This window comes from Tiliqua scincoides, chromosome 1 (assembly GCF_035046505.1).
Source record: "Tiliqua scincoides isolate rTilSci1 chromosome 1, rTilSci1.hap2, whole genome shotgun sequence".
Taxonomy (NCBI): domain Eukaryota; kingdom Metazoa; phylum Chordata; class Lepidosauria; order Squamata; family Scincidae; genus Tiliqua; species Tiliqua scincoides.
The window spans coordinates 66,580,735-66,604,330 of record NC_089821.1 but is presented as its reverse complement, the minus strand read 5'-3'; the positions used below and the strand labels follow the sequence as shown (position 1 = coordinate 66,604,330).

At 44.5% G+C, this 23,596-nt stretch overlaps 1 protein-coding gene across 1 annotated transcript; it reads right to left on the bottom strand.

The window, feature by feature from the left end:
* Window positions 1–5,857: 5,857 nt before the first annotated feature.
* On the bottom strand, window positions 5,858–22,991 carry LPXN (leupaxin). The gene is made up of 9 exons (XM_066634604.1): window positions 22,870–22,991; window positions 18,367–18,536; window positions 17,382–17,437; window positions 15,348–15,453; window positions 14,015–14,182; window positions 13,155–13,328; window positions 12,909–12,990; window positions 7,850–7,998; window positions 5,858–6,663 (listed from the first exon to the last, which is right to left on the bottom strand). The coding sequence occupies exons 1-9, from the start codon at window positions 22,880–22,882 to the stop codon at window positions 6,394–6,396; spliced, it is 1,188 nt and encodes a 395-aa protein (XP_066490701.1). The 5' UTR covers window positions 22,883–22,991; the 3' UTR covers window positions 5,858–6,393.
* Window positions 22,992–23,596: the final 605 nt, after the last annotated feature.

Genomic DNA, 23,596 nt, shown 5'->3' with positions numbered 1-23,596 from the left:
AAGGGCTAAGAAAGCCTTGGCTGCTGCTTCACTCTAAATTCACCCCCATCCAGCCATTTTTTTTTCCCCTGAAAGAAATGATATTGAAATAAGAAATAAAAAATTCAGAACTTTTTTTCTGAAAGAAATGGAATTGAAACACATGTTAATGTCTAGCAGGCAGTTTAGCCTTTATGCATGAATATCCAGGATCCAATCCACAACCTTGGGCATAACATTTTGCCATGTCTTTCTACTGCTGAGATCCTATGAAGCAAAAGTGCTTGTGCTTCTAAGGATACAGGGTATGGCAGAGGACAAAAAAGACATAAAAGTGATTTCTAGATGTAACTTTGGTCCTGGGAAGAAAGAAAAAGCAGCTTACCCTATCAGACTGCTTAAACAATTGTGATAAAAAATGATAGCTGATAGTTTAGATTGGATAGTTTAGAGATAATCTAAACTATCAGCAGTGGTGGAAAGTTGCAAGGTGGTGTATGTGCCCAGGTGTTCCGAACAGAGGGGCATCCTCTAAGTAGCAAAAAAAAATTATCCCTAAGCAGGTGAAATGCTCCTTGGAACACCTAGCATAAGCATTTTTTTTTCTGTAGGTTTAGGTAAGGAGAGTTGGTGCCAAATTAAATTTGAATGTAAACTTCCCCAGAAGTCAACAATGGCTCCTATGGAAGAGTACCCCTATTCCCCCCCCCCCACACACACACACCTCTTTTGATCTCATTTCACATTCCTGGGCAGATTATGATGCTTCTTTAATGGGAAATGTTGAGATTGCAGAAGAACATTGATTTATTGCAAAACCTAGAACTTACCCCAAGATGACAAACTGCTGATAATGAACAGCTTTCTGGTTTTCACTTGAACTTCTAGAAGCATGCTGGACTGTGGATCAAGTCAGGAGAGAGATTGGAGGTTTCTCTATAAAAGCAGTTACAAAAGCAGACTAGAGTAGCTAGGGCCATAATTCCCTCATTGCACAGAGGAAATACTTATCACCTTTAAAATATGTGTGTCCTACCCACAAATAACGGTGGTTCTATGGATGAACAAGCACATTCTGTTCACAAGGACATCCCCAAGAGATCCTGTTTAATTTGTTTGGTTTGTGACACATGGGATCCAGCCCTCTGACCTCCATGGAATATTCAGGTGTTTCCCTTCTCAGCCCAAGGAGCTCACTTGAGTGATCACAAAACATTTTGCAAGCATCACTGTGTGAGCCATCAGAGCTTGTTAAGTGACAGATGACCTCTGTACATGATGTCTTAAATTGTGTAAACTTTATGTGTAAATTTTATGTAAAATATGGTAAGGAGAGGGGCAATAGCTCAGTGGTAGAGCAAATGATTTACATACAGTTCATCCTGGTTTCAATCCTTGATGTCTGCAAATAGGGCTGGAAGAGCCCTTTGCAGGAAACCCTAAACAGGCGGTGCAGAGAATACTGATGGCCAACTCCTATTGAGGGCCTGCACTGGTAGAATGTGTGTTCCATTGGTGTGTGCTGCTGCAAAAGCACTGTAAAGCACTGTGGCAGTGCAAGGCCAAGGCGCACTGGCAGAGTGACAAAGGAACACTGAAGCAGATGAGTCCAGGACAGGAGTTGGGAAAGGGCAGCTAGAAGGCTGAACAGGGCAGGGGAAGGCAGAATGGGGAGGAGATGGGTGGGTGGGTAGATTGGGCCAGGGTGGGTGCACAATTGGCTGTGCCAGTGGATACTGAATCCTGAGGCCATTCCTGGGCCTCATCTGCCTGCGTGGATCAATGGGAATTTGCACCAGCAAATATTGCTGAAACAGGTCTGAGTTGACCCATTGCAGCTGCTGGAGCTTTCCCTGAGGCAAAGGGACAAATGTTACCTCAAGGAGACCTCCAGCAGCCAAAAATCCCCTGCAGGATGCAGCATAGCCTGCACTGCCACCACTGCATTGCCACATGGCAGTTTAGATTGTATTGGGCTGCTTATTAGATGGATCAGTTGATAAGAACAGATTGTATAAAGCAGCTTTTTTATACATATATATTTTATGGCTGTTATTTGAACGGGTAAAGGGAAACAGGTTGTAGAGCACCTCAAACAATATCATCTGTGAACCAACGTGGAATGGCAAAGATAATAAACTGGAGATCTGAGATTATGGTCTCTCCATGTCATGACACCGTCCATGTATGACACAAGGTTAAATCTTTCAAAAGATACATAAGGCATCTACATGAATCCCACTATGAGAGGATTACTGTCCTCAGGGCACTTCTGTTACAGGAATTGATGGTGCTGTGACGAGTCCTTTAAAGCCAAACTACACATTATGCTGCACATTATTGAAAGTAGTGGACTGAAGATGTTTTCAAGGTAGACTGTCTATATATGTACATTGAACTCAACTTTGCACTATTTTAGAAGCGCAGCAGCTGACACAGACCTTAAGAACTGGAATTTCTTTTTTTATGAAATTACCCAACACTGCCTGTTGGAAGGAAACATTCTTTGGTTGCAATTTTCTCTTGTGGTTATGAGCCATCTATGACAGTTTCCGCTGGCACATGGCATTGCAACAGCATCAGCTCAGGGAGAGAGCATGACAGAGGACTTCTTATTTGAATGATATTGCTCAACTACTTTTAACTGCAAGCAGAGATTGATGAACCAAACAAATTTCATGAATGCTGAGAGGGATCAAATCTTTTCTCCTAATACCTGTTATACTTAGTGGAACAAATTAATCATTTTATATCCCTGCCTGCTAGATCTAAACAATAACAGGAGGAAAGGCCAGCTAAAGACCTCCTGCCACCTTAGGCAGCATGCAAACTGCTGCCCCCATTACCCAGTGATGTGTCAGCCTCTGCTCCTCTCTCTTGCCAGTGTTCTAACCCTCCACATTTCCTCTTCCTTTTCCAATCCAGGGAGTGGAAGGAATAGGAGAAGCATTGGAAGCAGCTAGGCAGAGATGGGTGCCTCTCCCCCAACCGATCTGCTGCCTGAGATGACTGCTTCAATTGACCTTGTGGATGGGCCAGCCCTGACAGGAGGACTCATATGGCTGATAGAAAGCGACAGATGCAAGAGATCTTCCCCATCCAAAAGGAGTACTGGCTGAACTGCCGAGCACAGTTTTCTGAGAAAGCCTAGATGGATGACTCATCTCAGACCACAAACTGAATCCTTCCTGAGACACTGTGCTAGGTCAAGCACTTGCTTGTGATAATGTATCTTGTTCATGAGGGAAGCTACGAATTACAGTGGTTAAACTGCCCAGCTTTTCGAGGGTTTTTCCATGGTCTTTTCCTTGGCCTAGGCAGGCCCCATAATTATCTTGGAGTGATGAAGACAGGCACAGCCTCTGTTGAGGAGAACAGTGAAAGAGAACATTGCTGAGAAACAGGTTGGGGTATCCTTTGTTATACAGAGAATGTGCAACACCCTGTTGGGTCCCAGTATTGATTGATTGGTCATGGAGTCTAGCAAGCCATGGTGTGCCAATGGCTTCCTCCAAGCATAACACATCTGAAAGAGCTTTTGACACCTTCCCTCCCCCATCTGTTTGAGACTAGCCAGTTGCCTTTGGGGGCTCTCTCAAGGTGCGGAGAGGGGGCTCTCAGCTTCTGCAGGCTGCTCTGGGGCAGTGGTGTCTGGTGGTTAGCATTCTCACTGCCATTCTGCTCCTGTCTCTCGCCCCTGTGTGGTCACACAGCCAAGTGGGGGAAAGCCTTGGTAGAATGCCATCAGCCCAGGTGATCAGATCAGGCAGGGAGTGGGGTTCTAGGCAAAAAAAAAAAGCCCTCCCAGGAAAATACTGAACTTCAGGGGTTTCTATCCATAGTGCCTGTGGAATGAGGAGCTATGATAATCCACTGTACTTCCCATATATATCCACTGCAGCATATCCACTGTGAACCCACAGCAAGTCACTGTACTTCCCATATTTTAACCAGCCAGACCCCATGTTAACCCATTTTTGCCCAATGCACAGGTGAACATATTTGGTCCCTGTTGCGTATATGCAACGTTGGGCAGAAATGGCTTAAAATATAACCAGTTTATTAAAGTCTAACCAAAAAGGGAATAAATAAAATGGGCACAAAAGGCTTAGGCTTTGCAGGAAAAAAATATAAAGAGGGTTTCCAAAAGATGCAATAATAATTGATGCCAGCAGATGGCAGATAGTTTTGTGAACTGGTGAACAGGCTTGCCAAGTCAATGGGAGAACAGACAGCTGTTTGCAATCTCCAGCAAAGTACATGCCTGCACTGAAGGGGGAAGGAACATGGAGGAGATAGGACCCACTGCAAGGTGTTACTTACAGTATTTATTGTGATTAAATAAATGTGACCTGGTTTTACTGTAAAGGCTCTTGTTTTTCATTTGAGGCAGGTCAGGGAGCAATGGAATTTCTGAGCTCCGAGAATGAAATCATACCTCTGAGCCAAGTGCAACTAAATGTTTTCCTCTTTCAAAATCTTTTGTATGACTACCTCACTGTCAGTCTCATAGGGAAAATGAGGCACACTTGCATTATGCACCTTATTCCACTGATAGCAGAATCCTATGCATGTCTACTCTGAAATCTAACTGAATTTAATAGAACTTACTCCCAGGAAAGTGTGCATAGGGTTGCAGCCAGGCAGCCCAATCCTGAGCTGCCCGGTTCATGGGGCTGCAGTGGCACCTAAAATGGCTACTGCTGCATTCAGTGCACCCCAGGCAGCCACCGCCGCCTCCTCGGGAGAAGGGGACTTTTGTCCCCTTCTCCCAGGTAATGCAAGTAGCCCCGCAATGGAGCTACTCGATACTACGACCCGAGAGTTGGCATAGAATTTAGAAGCTCCACCAATCTCACCTCTCTCCTGCCCTGCTCCCTCCTCCCAGCATGCCTCCTGCCCACCCCCCTCCACCTTCCCTGCCCCGGAAAGCCTCCTCCCTGCCTCCCCCCATGCCCCCACCTAACTCTCTGCTGCCGGGCAGTCTGTGTGACCACCAAGCGGTGGAGCTCCAGTGCTCCACCGGCGCTAGCCCAGCACCGGCCAGCACTGGGCTAACACTGGTGCTCCTCTAATGCTAGGGCCTGCAAACGTGCCCTATGGCACATTTGCAATAATGCGCGCCAGCGATGAGCCAGCGTGCACTCTTTAGGATTGGGTCCCAAGTGAAGTATCTTGCTGTTCTCCCTTGGCTACTCTTTGAAAAGACAGTGAGAGTGTGAGTTCCAGATGGTCTCTTTACCACTGTAGTTGCACCAGTATTCAGCAGTCTTCACTATTCTGATAATCTATGGACCTAATGTCCAAACTAGACATGCTGTTAATCATGTCTGCAAGAGAAGATGGAGGACAAGATGGGTGCAGAAGCTGGTGACTAGCGACCAGCTGCTCCCTTGGTAAACCTTTCTCCCAGGTTGACAAGGAGATCCAAAATTCAGGATGTCCCCTGAAAACCAAGCAGTGGTAAAACAAGGGGGACCTGGCAACCTGCAACCTGCTTCCTCCTGAGTGAACTGAATCCAGGCAGGCAAAAGTGGCAAATGACAGCAATAAGTTTGAAATATGATATTAAACTTTTGGCAGGGGAGGATACCTCCAAAGAACTATAATCTGTTAAATAATAAGCCTCATGATTGCAGCAGAAATCACTCTAGCATGATCTCTGAAAAAAGGCTTCTGATCCTGTGGTGAAAGAAAGGTTATTAAAAACATGGCAGATAGAAAATATGGTGAAATAAACAGACTTTATGAAGTGGTACCCATTTAATTCTTACAGAAATTAAAAAAAAAGGCAACATAACTTGGCATCTAATGAATTTAAGCAACTCGTATTTCCTGTTTACAAATAAAAATAAATGTAAAAAACATACTTGTGATTTAGTTACAGTACAAAAACATCAAAAGAATATTTTTCTGGAAAAGTTTATCTTTCAGTGAGTAAAAAAAAAATTGTTTGATATTACTTGCTGGAAGTGATCCAAGAAAGAAGATTGCAATGAAGATTAAGCATTCCTTGATTGACCTTAAAGGATATACACATGGGGAATGTAATGGAATCAGCTACTGTAATTGTTTATATGGTGAAATATTGGACTAGATCCTTAGCTACTGTAAGCTGGCAAAGTATATCGCAAAATGCAGTGATGTAGAGTAAATACATAAAACCAATCTATGAAGCAGATAGCTACATGTCTGTTAATGGAGACTACCACAATATTTTTTTTTCATTGCATTTCTTACAGCCTAATCCTGTCTTTTTACTTGGGAGAAAGTCCAGTTAAGTTGAATGGGGCTTACTGCCAAGTAAGTGCACACATAATTGATATCTTAATCCTGTTCAAGACAGCTGTTTCATAGTTTCCTTGGAGGATAATCTCAAGAAGACTTGAGAAGGGCTAACACCATACCTGCAGTTCAAACAACAAAGAGTTTGCTAAAACAAGAGTGACAGTAGGCTTTGTCATTTTGCTCCTGAAAGATGCCATTGTGCAGTTGGGTAAGACAAAAGGCACAGACGAAATGCTCTGGGTGGAACCTGTGCCCCATAGCACTGACACAGCGCCCAGCAATGGGCTTCCCACAGCCGCGGCATACTGTCCCCTGACGATGGTGGTAGTGAAGCTCACAGTAGGGGCGGCCATCTAATTCAAAGAAGGAACCATTGCCAAAGGTGCAGAAACAGTCCTAAAATCAGGAGACAACAATGTCAGGGCACCAAAATATCCTTGCTACTTGCATGTGATGAACCACAGTTAACCTGAAGATACGAGTTTTCTGTATCTCGTAGTTTTCTGACTATCACTAGTCATTACTGCGTGAAATAAGCCCCTACAATTCAAAAACAAAGTTACAGATTGACCAGTTTATTTCAGCATAATCTTTTGTGGACCACAGACCATTTCATCAATGCCTCAGAAAGCTTACACTGAAGCTTATACTGAAGTAATATTGAAAACTTGTACTGAAGGCTCTACAAGACTTCCTTGTTTTTACTGCAAGAAACTAACAAAGTTAAGCCTCTGAAACCTCACATTCTTCTTCCTAGCGTTGTTCCCGTGCTATGGCGGGGTCCACTCTCTGGAACCTCACACTGAAGATATTTATTTTTTAAATCAACTTTCTTTGTCTGAACTCAAATTTAGACCTCTTGAATCCAAATTTCCCAACACTGAAAATTGGATTGCCCAATCCTATCTAGTGCTAGCGTCAGTGGAAGAGGCAATTCCACTGGCAGCCATAAAGCACTTTGCAGCAGTGTTAACAGCTGGTGCAACAGCAGGAACACCAGAACCTTCCTGCATGTGCCAGTGGATGTCAGGAGGCCCGCCAGAGCAGGTAAGCCCAGGGCAGGAGGTGGAGCAGGGCAAGGGTGGGCAGAACAGGGAAGAGATGGGGCAAGGACAGGTGGATCAGGTCCACGAGAGGGGTGGGTTCAGCTGTGGCACACAATGAATCCAAACCCCCTTCCCAGGCCTGATCTTCCTGGACAGAACAACACAGACTTGCACCAGCAATATCTTGATTTTGAAATTGAAGATTTAACTTTCATAACTTGTTTTTTTAAAAAATATTTGAACTTTGCCATTCCATTTTGTTACGTATCAGCTTTAACATTTTTCAACTGAGGAAATTTCATATGTCAAAAGCTGCAATCTCACACACAGTTAGGCAACTTCAATCCCATTGAAATGAAAGGGATCGAAGCAGCCAAATTGTGAACAGAATATCAACCAAATTCTGTTTTAGTTCTATCTAAATCTTATAATTCTTGCTCCTTTCACCAACCTCTTCAATAAAGGCAACATGATGCATATGTATTATCTGCCCAGCATGGTCTCTGTCTGCAGGGATGTGACTTTTATAACCTTACCCCACATACAAAGCACTCAGAGTGCCAGACAGCATTCAGGGCTGACAGATACTGATCCATCACAGGCCGGTCACAGCCTCTACACTTGGGAGAGAACAAGGCCAAAAAATCCTTCTGACAGTATGGCTTCCCATTCTTCTCATGGAAACCTGTGGAGGCAATTATAGGAAGGTGACAACGAATCTTTCTGGGATCTGTATCAAATGAAGTGTGGCATTGTAGCTCTATATTTGGGAAGCATCTCTGTTATACTGTAAAATCTTCATTTCAATGAGTCACCTTGGCACTAAAACAGCACCGATCACACCTAAACCTTCTATGAAAGCGATTCATCCATACCAGTTTCAACCTACAATGCCATTTGTAATTATACACATCAGTCATATATGAAACACACATTAAAAAACCTGCAATGATGCAAAAGCAGGGTGTGCATTAAGCAGAGAACCAAAAATGCCAAGAAGCATTGGTGTTCATATTTTTGTAGCTCCTGTGCGCAACTTGTGACCCACCAATGTACATGCAGTGCACCAGCCATCTTATTGCATTCCAAAAGGGCATTAGTAAACCTCCTCTGATTAACTGCCTTGGCCTTTCGAATGGGGGTTGGCAAATTTTGTCACCATAAATGGCTGGTGGACTGCGCTCAGCTTGGCAGGTTACAAACTGTGCAGCTCTGCTCATGTGAATTGTCAGAGAATTGTCTATCTCAGTTGATTGCTCTAATAGATTTTAGGAAGGGAAGATATCAGCCCAGGAAGGAAAAGGAAATGGCAGTTCAAAAACTGCCACACTTTAATTTCAGTTCACCACACTTTAATAAAACTCATTGTGTTTCAAGTCAAATGACTCTTCAGGGGTGACTGAGCCAGTTCCATCAAGGTGGCTAAACCAATTCTGTTCATTATCTGTTACCATTTTTGAATGCTATCCCCATGCAGAAAAAAACATTAACCCCCTACTAGGTAAAACACACTCGGGAGAGAGGTTTCTGCCCAGTCTCCCTGTTATGCTAGGTCTCAACCTGCAGGGCGTTCACCACATAAAATAGCATTCAAAAACATGATCCCCCACCTGAAGTGGATCAGGGCGCAATCCTAACTTGCGCTGGAAACAACAGGCCAGCAGGCCTGAGCTGCATCCATTGCAAGTTTGGGGTTGGTTGCAGGCCAGCCTGGGGCAAGGGGAAATGTTTTCTCTTACCCCGTGGCATGCTGCAGCAGCCCCAATGGGTCTACTTGGATCTGCACCACCTGACGAGGTGGCACAAATCCAAGCAGTCCGGGACTGCCCTGGGCCACCTGGGAATGGGTCAGGATCTGGTATAACTGCTGGATCCTGGACCCACCTCCAGCTCCCCGTCCGCCCACAGTCCAACCCGCCCGCCCAAATTCCCGCCTACCCTTCCCCCATCCCAAAACACCTCCCTATGCCCCCCCATCCTTGAGTTGGCAAAGCTCAACCAATGCAACTCACCTTTTCCCTGAGGCCCACGTCGGCACAAGGAGTCTGGTGCTCATCCATGTGTAGGCCTATCTCCCCTCAGAGTGGTGCAAAAGTGCTTTATGGCACTTTTGCCACACTCCCTAGCCAGCACAAGGGACTTGTGTCAGCCCAAGTGCCAATTAGGATTGGGTCCTCAGTCTGTTTTGTCAGTTCAGAAATCCACTACCTCGTTCTTACCTTAGAAGTCTCCCCTAGATACAAGTAGGGAAAGCTGGAGAGGATTTTTTAAATTGTGGGTGCCTTTTCTCCACCCCTTATTGATCTTATCTTTCAATAAGGTCAGTTTCCTTATTGACCTTATTGATGCTTATCTTCTCTCTCCTTAGCATTTTAATTGTCCCAGCTCCTCTCTCCCAGTCCTTAAATAAAATTAACTACAGCTATTAAAAGAGAGATAAGAGAAATACAGATTTAAAAAGAGAACATTTTATGGCTCCTATGAACGTTTTATGATCTCCTCCAGCTTTATCTGGGCATCTTCAGAGAAGCCTTCAGAATTTGCAATAGTCACAATCTGGCTCACTTGGGGCTACTTTTCATGTGATGAGAGGAACAAGTAGCCAAGCTCTCAGTCCAGCCATGGCAAGAAGGCAGAATTTCAACCCACTACTTCCTCAACATGAAGAGTCAGAGCAGGATAAACTTGTACTGAATAACTGTTCTAGGCAAGACTGGTGAGAAATATTCTTTTTCCGAAGAGTTTTCATTTTCTGGGGGGCTTTTCTTGGAAATGTAAAGTACACAGTGGGCTTTGGTGGTCAAAATTCAGCTGATCTGCCCAGCTTTTATTTTGTCTTAAGAACATAGCTCCACTTGGACTCAAATACATGCATACTTTTCTTGGCTTAAGTATGCTCACTGTTACAAAATTAGAGCACCTAAATTCTAGTTAGAGATAGATCTTGTTTTCCCAAAAAGCAAAATGTAGCTGTCTTAGACAGATCGGACTGTTCATGTTACTGGCTACATAGCTATGCTAATTCATATTCATTCGAAGAGTAATCTGGTACAGCTACCAAGGGGTCACACAGTGCTTTGCTGGACTTCTGTGATGACAATCCTCTTGAAATGTTCACATGTCCTGGACAAACAATCCATGATTGCACAAAGCAGTTATTTCACCAGAACCTGAGACATCACACCAAAGATTAAGAAACAGCTGTCAATGCGTTCAAGCTTCTGAGAGTTGCTTCTTCTGCTAGAAAGCAATAACAATAGGAAGTAGTTCTCAGGAGAAACCACCCCCAATGACAAAGAGTAGTTGCAGTGAGTTGGCAAAATGGAACCAGCCCCTTTGGAATTCAAGGAGGGTATGGACTTTACATTCACCCGCAAAACTTTCTGCACTAGTTATAATAAGCAGTTTGGGGACTGGAACTCACCACTAAGTGCTCAGCGATCCCCTGGGGGGCCAATTACTGCAGCTGGGCTCATGGGAGCATATTAGTGCCAGTCTGTGATCAAAATCCCACAGTGGGCACGAGCGTGTTTATGCTCCTCTAACAGTTATTCACAAAGAGGGAAAATAACAAGTCCCTGTGACATACCATCCAGCTAGTTAAGATTAAAACAGATTTTCCCCTGCCTGGCCCCTGCCAACACACACCCACATTCTGCTTGGGCCTACTTCCAGGAGAGAGATACTCAAGCTTTCCAAAGAGAACTGATGCTGAAGTTCACAGGCAGAAAAAAGTGACTCCATAGTAACTCCCCGGCTAAACAAGAAGCTCTGAGAGGTTTCACTATGTGTCTTCTAGCAGTGCTAAAACAGCATCTTATACAGAAAGAATAATTAGGGCTGCATATCTTAGCAAACAGATCCTCACCTATTAAGCCTGATTGATCCTTACAATACATCAGTGTGAGTAAATCAGGTATCATCAAGGTTTTGCAGCTTCTTGACAAAATAGTTGTAATATCACCACTTTCTACTACCACAATGGCCCTTTCCCAACATACTGGCTCTGTGCTCCTCAACAGGGGATCAAAGTGAATCTACATTCAGCCATACACCTGAGGGAGGTACCCCCAAGGGAAATAACCCCAAAAGAGATATGTCATCAGAATCTGATGCCCATACAAAAAACTCAGGGCACAGTCCAGCCAAAATTAGGCATATCAATATCTCATTCATTTCAATGGAACTGTTAGGCATAACCATCACACTGGTATCAAGAGGACTTGCTGAATTTTGGCTGGCTTATGTTTCTGTTCTCTATTGCTCTGCTGAGCTGAGAGCTTGGAGATGCATCTCTCTCTTCAAATGGCTCCACTTAAAGCTGGTCCTTAGCCCATCCCTAGTACTGTATGTTCCAGTATATGGAAAAAAAAACCCGCAAGATGAAAAGCCCAGGGGACAGCATTATGCCAGATAATGCCACTTGGGATCAAACTATCCACTCATCCTCTGAATCACCACCTCATGAAATGACTGTGATTTCTGTGATGACTGTGATTTCCGGAACTCTCACCAGTGCCTCTGAGAGGGTACAAATTTTATCAGAGAGTACAAAGTTTCTTTTGGGGCCCCTTCCCTTCTCCATTGGATCATAATTTCTACAAATTACAATATATAAAACTACATAGGCTTACACAAAATGTGAATGCCAGTCTTCACACAATACATGCAAACATTTTCTAAGATCCCAGGAAATTTCCAGCTCCTCTGTCTTCTGGGCCCCCTTTTTGACCTTGGGCTCGGGTACGAGGTACCACCTGAACCCCTCTTATGGACCCTAATTCCCACCCATAGTAACTTATCACAAATATTTGCCATGAAAGAGAGACCATGTACAGGAATGCAGTGCCATTGCCAGGACTATAGGGGCCCTCAGCCATGAGACAGCAGCCCCAAACACTTAGCCCCACATAGCTCTGCCCACGTAGCAGCAGGATGAGGTGAGCAATCTTATGGACACTTACCATCCTTCCTTCGCTACTTCTAATGAAATGCCTCTGTCTACCTCAGCTACTGCACACTGAACACAAAGATGGAGACAGGGCATGGCAAGATAGGTAATAAAACAGGATGGTGGGCACCAGTGCAACTCCACTGAGCCATTGCTGGGCTTGGGTGGACCCTCACAAGGTTATGGAGAAGCTTTCCTTGGCAATGGGGGTAGTGGGAAAGGCTTGGAGCAGATCCCAGTAGTCACTCCCTTTTCATCAGGTCCTTGGTAGTCAGCAATGGGCCCACTGATGGCCCTGGAGCATTAGCAAGTGCCCAATGATTGCCAAAACCAGACACCACCTCTGTTGGAATGACTGGCAGCTGCTGAATGACACAGAATGGTATTGGTGGATCTGTGGCAGGGATTATCTGCTATCCCTTATTTCAAAATGCCACAGAAAACAACAATTGTGGTCTAGCAGATTTAATAAGTCTAGACATGAAGAGATACGGAAGGTCAAAAAATGACAGATACAGTTAAAAGCCGGAAAAGATGGGTTGGTGAAATGCTCGTGGATATCTCATTGATACATAATGCATGAGCAAATGTGCAAAATCCAAGGGAAAGGCCAGGGATTTGGGGGGAGGGGGGTAAAGACATACCATCATTTTCAAACACATTTCCACAGTGAGCGCAAAAGAAATGCTCTGGGTGCCAGGTCTGATTCATGGCTGTGAGGATTTTCTGCAAAAAAGAAGAAAAGGGTCACAATTCAAATATTGGGAAGCCCTGATGTTTCAAAGGGCAATGAAAGGAAGAGCAAAGCAGTCTGTGGATCTCCCTCCTGCCTCTTCTCTGAATTGGAACCTTCCTTCAGACTGCCAGAATGAAAGACTAGCATCACATACCTCTTTGATGGGTGCAGTACAATAAGCACAGCGAGGGGAGAAGAGTTGGTGGTAGTCTTCCTGGCAGTAGGCCTTGCTGTCCCTTTCATAGAAGGGCTGGGAGCCCACTTCCTTTCCACATTGAGCACAGGTGAAATGTTCAGGATGCCATGTCTTTCCCAGTGCTGTAACAACCTAGAAATTTGGAGCCCAGGAAAGGCCTTGTAAGAAGTACAGCTCAGAGACCCATTTGGCTTGCCAGTGAAATGTCCATCACAGAAACAAGACGTCCCCAAAGGGGTCAGTGGTGGACCTCCCCAACCTTGCACTCCGGGGCAAAGGTTCAAGATGGCACCCTCCTGCAGGATGATGGCACCCCCCATGTGCAAATCCGCACCCCCCCTACTCACCTGAGGCTCACGGAGCCTCGCATGACCACTGACTGCATCAGGGAAGCTTCCTGAGGCTTCCCCAAGGCTTTAAACTGTGCTTCCATTTTTCCAGAAGCACCGTTTCCGACCTTGTTGGGAGCCTCAGAGAGGCTTCCGCAGGGTCCTAAAGGCTTGTGCCTGGGGCATTTGCCCCATCATCCATAATGGGAGGTCTGCCACTAAAAGAGGTCATGTTTCTAATGAGGAATCCCACATAGTTCAGCAGGTCAGAAACAGGACCTTTCTGAGTGGGAAGGGCAAGACCCTCTCTCAGCAGAAAATAACAGCTATTAGGGAACATTTTGCAGGAAAAGAGACCACTGCCTTCCACCTGGGCCAGACTTGAACACAGGAATTTGTCATAATCTGTGACAACTCAGCAGCTGTTAGTAGGAACCCCAGTGGGACCAAGAAGCAGAACTTAGCTGTATCTGGGTCGCCATTTCTCACCTTTCCAGCAATTGGTTTTCGACAGAAAGCACAGTCACCCTTAGGCACAGTGGCAACACCCAGGTCCTTCATGTCTTGAGTTAGGCCTTCCAACATGCTGTCTAGGGTGTCAATAGTATTGTGTTGCCTTGATGATGGCTCTCCAGAACCTTCCAAGCCCTCTGAGACCTGCAGAGAAGCAAATGATGTAGGCATGAGAAAATTCAGCATACAGCAGCTGTCATAAAGTCTCTCTCTCTCTCTCTCTCTCTCTCTCTCTCTCTCCCTTTAAATCCTTTCTCAAAACTCATTTCTTTTGCCAGAACTGTTTCTGGGTGGCCATATATGGCCTTGTTCTGTGCTGACCCTACCTCAGGATAAAGGTCTTTGTGAGGGGGGGAGAATGCTAATGAACCCCCACTGCACTCACCTCCAACATTTTCTGTAACAGCTAATACCTCTACAGCAGGGGTGCTCACACTTTTTTGGCTACTTTGAAACCCAGCAAGGCCCGGAGATCTACCAGAGTTTTTTTTACAATGTTCGTGCCATCATAACATATAACATTTATGTGTACAATGTATGTTGGTGTACCTTGGTGTACAATTTATGTGTACAATGTATGTTGGTGTACCTTGAGCCCCACTGAGTATAACAGGACTTACTCCTGAGTAGACATGCCTAGGATTAGGCTGTGAGGCTGCAATCCTAGCCACAGTTACCTGGGAGTAAGCCCCATTGAGTACAATGGGCCTTATTCCCGGCGTTTCCTCCCAGAGGCACCTGAAGGGGGGGGGGTCGGCACTCCGCGATCTACTCATTTTGCCTCGCGATCTACCGGTAGATCGCGATCCACCTATTGAGCACCCCTGCTCTACAGCTTTCTCTTCCCCCATCTTCATATCCCTGTCTATTCCACAGTGCTAGAGTAAAGCATTTAAGAGGGCAAAGGAAATGCAAAAGACATTACTGAGGGGAGAACTGTTTATGAGGGAAGACCAGCACACTGCATCCTCATGAGGCCTGATTCAACAAGCATTAGCTGGTTTTCTGCTGCACTTGCCTGACAAAGTACTTTGCTGGATAAGAAGTCGTGGACATCCTCTCCTTCTCCTGTCTTTACCACCTTTTAAAAAACTTTATTACACTCTGTCCTCATGACTTTTTAGTATGCAACTTCCCTGGGCTTAAGCATGTCACCCCTGCACTATTGCAATCTGAACTACATGACATAATATTGATATAAAGATGTAATATTTAAGCCCAAGTTATGACATTTCGTTATGTCACCACTGTAGAAAGTCATCACTGATCCTTCTGTGGAGGTCACTGGGGTCAGGGAGTCTATGTTCACCTTGGACTGCATTGTCCCCAAGAAAGACAAAAGGTCGTCCAACTGCTGAGCGGCGGTGGTGGAAGAAGATGCTGAAGAGACCACTGGCTGGGGAGTCGGCACCTTACTGCAAAGGAGACAACATCACATTCATGATGGACAGGGAGGAGGGTGGACAAATCCTAGCAAGAACTCTGAACTAATTTCCCACTGTTGACACCCTTCAACAAAGCATATGTCCCAATCTTGTTACTCACTGACTAATATTGACTTCACAAACTTACCTCAGAGTGTTCCTGAAATTAAAAAAACAAAAACCCTTCCCCACATCTCCAGTCTGTGGTTGGTGCTTTGATTCAATGTACCTGTACCACAAGTCACATGACAGTTTTGCCTATTACTTAAGTGATTACTTGCCTATTACTTAAGTTTTCCAAGGACAGTTTGTGTCTACTTTAGACTTCACAAATTACACTTTATTTTGAATCACTGGTTTTTTTGTTTGTTTTTGGTTTTTGTTTTAAAATGGGGATGAATAATTGACAGTCCAATGTATCCTTGATTCACATAAAATTGAGATGCAAGGGAGGGCACCAGGACACAGGTTGTGTCTTGTCATCTTGTGTGCTCCCTGAAGCATTTGTTGGGCCACTGGACTAGATGGGCCTTTGGCCTGATCCAGTGGGCTCTTCTTATGTTCTTATGAGCTTAGGTCTATGTAGCATTATTTGGCAAATACACCAACTGCTTAAAATACCAGCATAGTTTCCTCTTCTGAGTAACGTACCATACTTAAATCAGAAAATTGTATGTAAACCTTGGGTATGGCAAAATGGAATCAGAAATTGTACTTGTTTACCGTGGCCAGCCCATCTATGAGGCCAACTGAAATGGCTGACTCAGGTAGTGGTTTGGTGGGGGCGGGGTGCCAACTTCCGAGCCCCCACTTGTCTCCACTGCTCCTCCTCCTCTTCCTTCCACTTGCTAGATCAGAAAAGAAAGAGGGGACTGAACAGAAGTGTGGAGGCGAGGTCTAGGGTGTCAGAGGACCAGAAAGCTGCATATACCCAGGTAAGGGGAACAGCATTTGGTGTGCTGCATCAAGTGCCAAGAGGTCTTGGGCCAGCCCTGTTGTTTAAGGGCCAAATCCTATCCAACTTTCTACTGCTGATGCAGCTATGCCAACAGGTTATGTGCTGAATCCTGCAGAGGGGGTGCAATCATGGAAGTCTTTTCAAGGTAAGGGAACATTATTCCCTTATCTTGTGACTGTGTTGTGGTTGCATCAGCTCTGAAAATTTGGATAGGATTGGGCCCTAAGTCACATTAACTGTTCAACAGTAAACTACTGGAGTCTAGGAGGTAATGAAGTTGCAGCTGCACAAGAAAAACACAAAACCACAACAGAAGGGCGTAAAGTTGAGAGGTCTAGTTTCTCTTCAGACCGAGACTAGAGATGGTTGTTTTATTTTTAAGTCATACTTTTTGTTTTTATATTATAGCTTACACATTTCCTGCTGGGGCTCTATTATAACATAAATCTTGCATGCATTTTAAGAAAAATAATTATACGACATGTGGAGAGATGTTTATCTTTTAAGGCTACAACCTAAACATACTTCCCTGGGAGTAAGGACCCAATCCTATCCAACTTTCCAGCACCAGTGCAGCCACAATGCAGCCCCGAGGTAAGGGAGCAAATGTTCCCATACCTTGAGGAGGCCTCTGTGACCACCTCCCCACCACAGGATGCAGTGCACACCCCATTGGCACAGCTGTACCGGCACAGGAAAATTGGATAGGAGTTGGCCCTAAGTCACACTGAACTTAATGAAACTAACTTTTGAGTAGACATGCATAGGATTGCACTGTTAGTGTGCAAATCAATGACTAGTGACAACCTTTGGCTTAATACTGAATAAGCTTTTAAGTGAGCAATAAATTACCAACATGCCGTTTTGATGGTTACCTGTAGAGGGCCTCCCTCAGAAAACATGGTGCACAAGGGGAAAGAGTCGTGTGCAGGCTACTTAGTGTTCCTACTATGACATTTACCTGTAAATATTTTCTGCATCTTCTTCATAACACTGGATACTTTGTCCTGGTTGCACCTGAGAATACACACAGAACAGATCTACAAAGAGAATACCCTCCCTGACCCACCCACCCACCCCCGAAGAAAACCACTTAAGAATGAGCTGCTTTTGAATACTGGTTATTATCCTGCATAAATAAGTTTCTAAAATCAACAGAAATCATTAGTTGTTTTCTCTCCAGAATCCTTCAGTAGGACTGCTCCCTCCCAGTCTGGCACCAGCCAACTCCTTTCTTAAAGGTGCTGGAGTAGAAGATGGACTTCAAAGACAAGTCCTCTCCACTGTCTAACCTCAGCTCCCACCAGCTGTAACAAATTCTGCTACACTCCTCAGCAGATGGGAGAGAGAGACTGAGTATTCAACTGCTATAACATAGGATCAGACTAACACTGCAAAGTCTCTTGCTCTCTATAGTCTGTGGGGGACGTGATGGGGGGGTATGCAGTACACGGAATGATCAACCGAGTCAAAGCAATGGCTCATCTAGCCCCATGTTGCTGTGCAGCTCTTGGGTGTCTAGGAGAGAAGGTCTTTCCCAGCCTGCTCCTGTGATCTTTTACCCAAAGATGCCACAGACTGACACTGGGTCCTTACTGACAAAAGGCCTTACTGATGTAAGCAGCATGTCTTCTCTCACTGAGTGACGCCACCACAAATCTTTCAGAACTGCTAAAAATGGTTATGGCTTGTTATTAGGCAGGTATTTTATCTTAATTGTACTTCAATTTGTATTTTATGACTTTTTAACACAAATTTTACAATACTTTTATCCAAATTATTTCGTCATGAAAAATGCCAGCAGTTGTTATTAGACATCGGGGAGGACATGCCGAAGACCATCCTCTTTTGTGTAGGAAACAGACTTTCAAGTAATTCATCTGGAGAAGCCTCAGCTTTCCGCAGTCTGCAATGCGCTAAGGAGGTAAATAGCTTAAGGAGAATACCTTTGGAGCACTTGGGGTAACTACTTTCTTGTTCTGGGTGCTGCTGGTCTCTGCTGCTACTGCTGCTGGTTTTTCCTTGTCACGTTCCAGAAGAAAGCAAACCTTTTGGGGTTCTGGGTCACTCAGGCTCAAGCTTGCCGAGGTTTGTTCCAGTTCTGCCAACAAAGCGTCTGAACAAGACCATTATGTTTGGAATCCTTCCTTTGTTTTCTCCACATCCTTTGGTATCTCCTGTCTGACTAGGACTGTTTTAACAAAAGGCTCACATCGCATTTTATCACTCACTAGCAAACGACCAAGCACTGCAGTTGTCTCATCAGTGGGATGGGCCTTGAAACACATCTTCATAACTTTGGCTTCTTCCCATTGGCCATCTTAGAGTCTTCTGCCTCTAGCTTTGTAAGTCTATATATGAAACCCCCCCCCCCCCACACACACACATTAAAAAAAAAAGTGCTTCTAATTTCTTGGCACCTTTTTTCTCACAAAATTCACTGACCAGATTTTTAAAAAGTGAGAAACCACAATGAAAAGGCTATTCCTGCACACCTCCCCATGTAGAAAGAGGGTCGTATCCTGTCAACTCTCTTACCATAGCATGTGCCACTGTACTCAGTAAGAAACCACATAAGGTCAGCAAATGTGATTATGTGCTTGCAAATCTTGAACAGTACAGTAAGGGGATATGTCTAAATTGCTAAATGCAGCCTGTAATCCTCCGTTAGTCAGTCCTGTTTCCATGAAGCAATTAAAGTCTTCTCTCATCAGCTAATCACAGCTATCTTCAAAACTCTTTGCAGCTGTTTCCTGTGCTAAATGGTCAAATTATTTGCTGACTTTGGACCCTCTAATTCTGGATACAATTCATCTAGTACTAGTGCTAGTTACTAAGCAGCAACTGTTACCCTACAGATGCCTGATCATGTCTGATCTCCAAAGCTAAGCAGGGGCAGGCCTGGTTAATACTTGGATGGGAGACTGCCCAGGAATACCAAATGCTATAGGCTTCTACCATAGTCGTTCGAGACTGAAGGTTGCCAACCAGTGCTTGGTTGTTGGGGGGAAAATCAGCACTGGGCCCTCATTGCACACTTACCTACCCCTGACAATGCATTGGTCACTGCCACCCTCAGGGGTTTCAGCCAGGTCACCCCAGAAAATGAATTATCCAATTCTCTAGCCAAAAGAGTGAATTCTGGTTATGTCTGTAAAATTTTGGACAGGTGAAATCCACCCTACCTTTTGCAAGTAAGAGTCTATGGCTTTTTTTTCATTTCCTGATCATGTCTTCTATATGACTGAATCCAAAACAACTGTTCTCTATTACTGTTGGTATGGCCTCTTCATCTTTAGATATTTCTCAAGCCTTCTAGATCAGTGCTGCTTAGAACACAAGTGCCAGCCCCACCCTCTTTCACTAGAGACACCAGCCTTGCTGGCTGCAACTCTGTTAATTCTTTGGATCTCTCACAGCTTTCAGTACCATTGCCAATGGCATCTTTCTGGACCACCTTTATGAGCAAAGAATGGGGGAGGGGGGAAAGACACACACTTTGTAGCTTTGCTCTCTTCAGTGGGCAGGCTCCAGAAAGTGATGCAGGTGGGGGATATTCTCTCTCTCTCTCTGGGAAATATCCTATGGAGTGCCACAAAGTTCATTGCTCTCCCCTGTGCTTCCTAATATCTATACATTGATGGCATGGAAAGCAGTGGCGTCACTAGGGTTCGCGTCACCTGGTGCAGGAGGCCAGCGCATCACCCCTGCAGTGGGCGGGGCAAAACTATAGGTGGTGGGCGTGGTGATCTACCATCGCCCTGCCCCCACTGGCTTTTTTGGCTGTACCTTTTGATAGAATAAAGATATTTCAACGTTGTTTGTTTCATCACATTCTGCATGAAATTACACATTGATTGATATATAACATGATGGTATTATTCCTCCAAACTCTGATTTTAGTGATTTTGGTCACTAGTGGTGTCACCTCCCCCCAGGGTGTCAACTTACTAACACCTTATTGTAGCAGTTCTCAAACTTTTAGCACTGGGACCCACTTCTTAGAATGACAATCTGTCCAGGACCCATCATAAAGCAAATTAAAATAAATAATTATAAATAAATTAAAGTAAAATCAATAAATAAGGGAAAGCCAGCCCTGTTCCACCAAGTGAATTTTCTCTGTAGCTTGCCTGCAATAACACCCCCCCCCCCAAAAAAAAAAGAATCAGTAAGATTTTCACCCTTACCCAGTACCCAGTTCAATTTAAGTTCTTCTATTTCAAGCATATCACTATCAGGACCCACCTGGCTTTGCAAGTCTGAGAGCCCAATCCTATGCCTGTCTACTCAAAAGTAAGTCCCATTATAGTCAGTGGGGCTTACTCCCAGGAAAGTGTGGATAGGACTGCAGCCTAAAACAGAAAAAAAATTTCACCTTACCCTGTCAAGCCTGTTTTATTCTTTTTATGGGAGGGGGCTGCCTTCTGGAGCATTTGCTGAGCTCCAGTTGCATCAAATCAGGACCATTCTGGTGGCCTCACATTTCCCTTTGCCTGACCTGCCCAGGAGCCAAGGCACATTTGCTTACTCATGAGTAAACGTGACCATGTGGCTTAGTTTTGCTTTCCATAGGGCTCGATAAATTTGCCAGCTTGGAGGGAGGGACCTCCTTCTTGGGTGTTTTTTAGGGGCTACTTTCATTGGATCAGGACCATCCTGGTGTTGTTGGATTCCTCTCAGCCTGCCCTTTCAGATGGACTAAGGCATGTGCACCTACTTGCGAGTAAACAAGCAATACCCCTTGGTTTCTCTTTCCATTGGGCTCCATGTATTTTTTGTTTTCCGGGTTTTTTTGCCAATAACTTTTGATAGAAAGGAGATATTTCACTCCTGTTTTTTGCATTGCATTCTGCTCGAAATTCCGCATCCAATGGTATATAACATAATGGTATTACTCCTAACCACTATGATTTTAGTGCATCACCCTCCCAGTGCACGTCACCCCCTCTTGTGTGCCACCCGGTGTGGCCCGCACCCGCCGCACCTCCCTAGCGATGCCACTGATGGGAAATCACCCTATTGGGCAGTAGTGGCATGGGGCTTTCTTTGGTACTGGCAGGGAATGGGTGGCCATGTTCCCCCATAACCTTCAGTATAGCTCAAGTGAAGTTCTCTCTGGTGTCGCAGGTATTTGCTGCTACCATTCTGTCCTGACCAAGGACAAGAAGAGGTAAAGGGAACTCTCTAGGCTGGACTGGGTGCTGGCTGTTCCTTCCAACTTAAATCATCATTGATCAACATGGTTTAGTCCCCTGATAACTGGGCAAAGAGGTACATTTTCATGTGGTGCTCCTCTTATACTTAGCAAGGAGAGAATAACTATCCCTCTTCACCCCAGCACAGTCTCTTTTCTAGTGGCTGTTTGCTGGTGTTTCTTCTGCATCTTTTTAGATTGTGAGCCCTTTTGGGACATTCACTTACAGGTGTGCCCCACTTAACAACAGGGATACGTTCTCTAATCCCTGTTGTTAACACAATTAGGTAGTTAAACAAACATTCAACCCAATCTAGTGCCTCTGTTGTGTAAACAGACACTCCCTGCCAGACACTTGCTAGCTGTGCAGGCTTCTGGAGGCCAATTGCCTGTTCTTTGCATTAAGAGCCTCTTTGCTGTGTAAACAGACACTCTGCTGCAGGCTATGGGAGACCCAATTGCCTCATTAAGAGCTTCTTTGTTGTGCTTTGACCACCGTTGTATATGCGGTTTATCATTAAGCGGGAGGTCATTAAGTGACACATGCCTGTATTTGATTTTCTCTGATTTTTTTTCTTTCCACTGAATGAATTTTTTGTTAAAAGAGATATATTAACCCACTTCTGCCCAGTCCACAGGGGTATACATTTGATCCCTGTTGCATATATGCAATGTTGGGCAGAAATAGCTTAATATTAATAATATTATTAATAATATGTGTTTGTATCCAGTGTGCAGTCATTAGTTCTCACATCTACAGTCTTTGGAAGTTAGCTCCTCTTGCTCTTCATTACGTTGCCTGTATACTTGTAAAGCTTTCCTTTTTTCAAGCTCACGAGGCTAAACTTCTTCCATTTCTGCTCATAAGGTCAGTTCTTTCTTCTTCCAGTTGATTTGCCCATGCTTAAGTTCACCTTTCTTGAAATGAGGTCAGCCCATTACCCCCTAAGAAAACCTTTATGTTGTTTACAGCTGCACAAATGGCTGAATGTCAGCATTTGCTGCTTTTTCCTGTTATGCAGAAATCAGCACTTACTGCGTTCTTGCTCGTTGTGAAGTTGTCAAAGGTGCTCTCAAAGTTGTATCACCCACCCTCAAATGGCTGCTTGGCCTCTTCACCTGCTCACATCTTTCCTGGTCCCACTCCTCCCTGCAACCCCCAAGGCAAAGGACAAAAGAGAGTGACACGTCCCTGCATCACTGACTTTAAACAATTTCCTTGCTATTTTATTACAGTGAAAAGGTCACTTACCTAAATCATCCATTGCTTACTTGCATAGGGTCTTCACCACCACTGGCTTAAAGATTTCTGAAAGAAGCCGAAGGGGAATTTAACAAGATGGGGATTGAGTGAGACAGTGGTTTGTGCTGACTTTTTCAGTTCCTCTCTCTATCTGTACTTCCTCTCTTCAGTGGCTGAAGGTTTCTTTCCTCCTGCAAGTCACATTATAGGCGGCTAGAAAATTTAGTCCAAATGTTCAACAGGAAGAGATGACAGCCTGGATGCCTCATAAATGTGGTAATCTGATGTGACTGCCATGCCACCTTCTGTGTAGGGTGCAGCATACTCTGATATTTCAAGTGGTAGAATTATACTGATAGATGGTAAAACAATGTATGAATCTCTAGTCTGCAATGATGGGAAGAAATTAATCACTGAGGTTACCTCTTGATAGATGCTGAAAACAAGAAGGCAGCATTTATTTATCTTTATTTATATTCCATCTTTCTTTTATCATGGAACCCAGATTATTTGCATGGCATTTCCAGGGGATCATTCATCCAGGCACTGACTAGATATGCTTAACTTCAGCAAGGTGGTCACATCATGAATCCTGAGACCATGCTCTGGGACCAATATTCTTACAGTACAGTTCTATAAGTGTTTGCTCAGAAGTGTCCTACTATGTTAAGTGGTAACATAGAAACATTCCCCTCCCAAACCTCCAAATAGCCCTTCCACCACAGCATGTAGCACA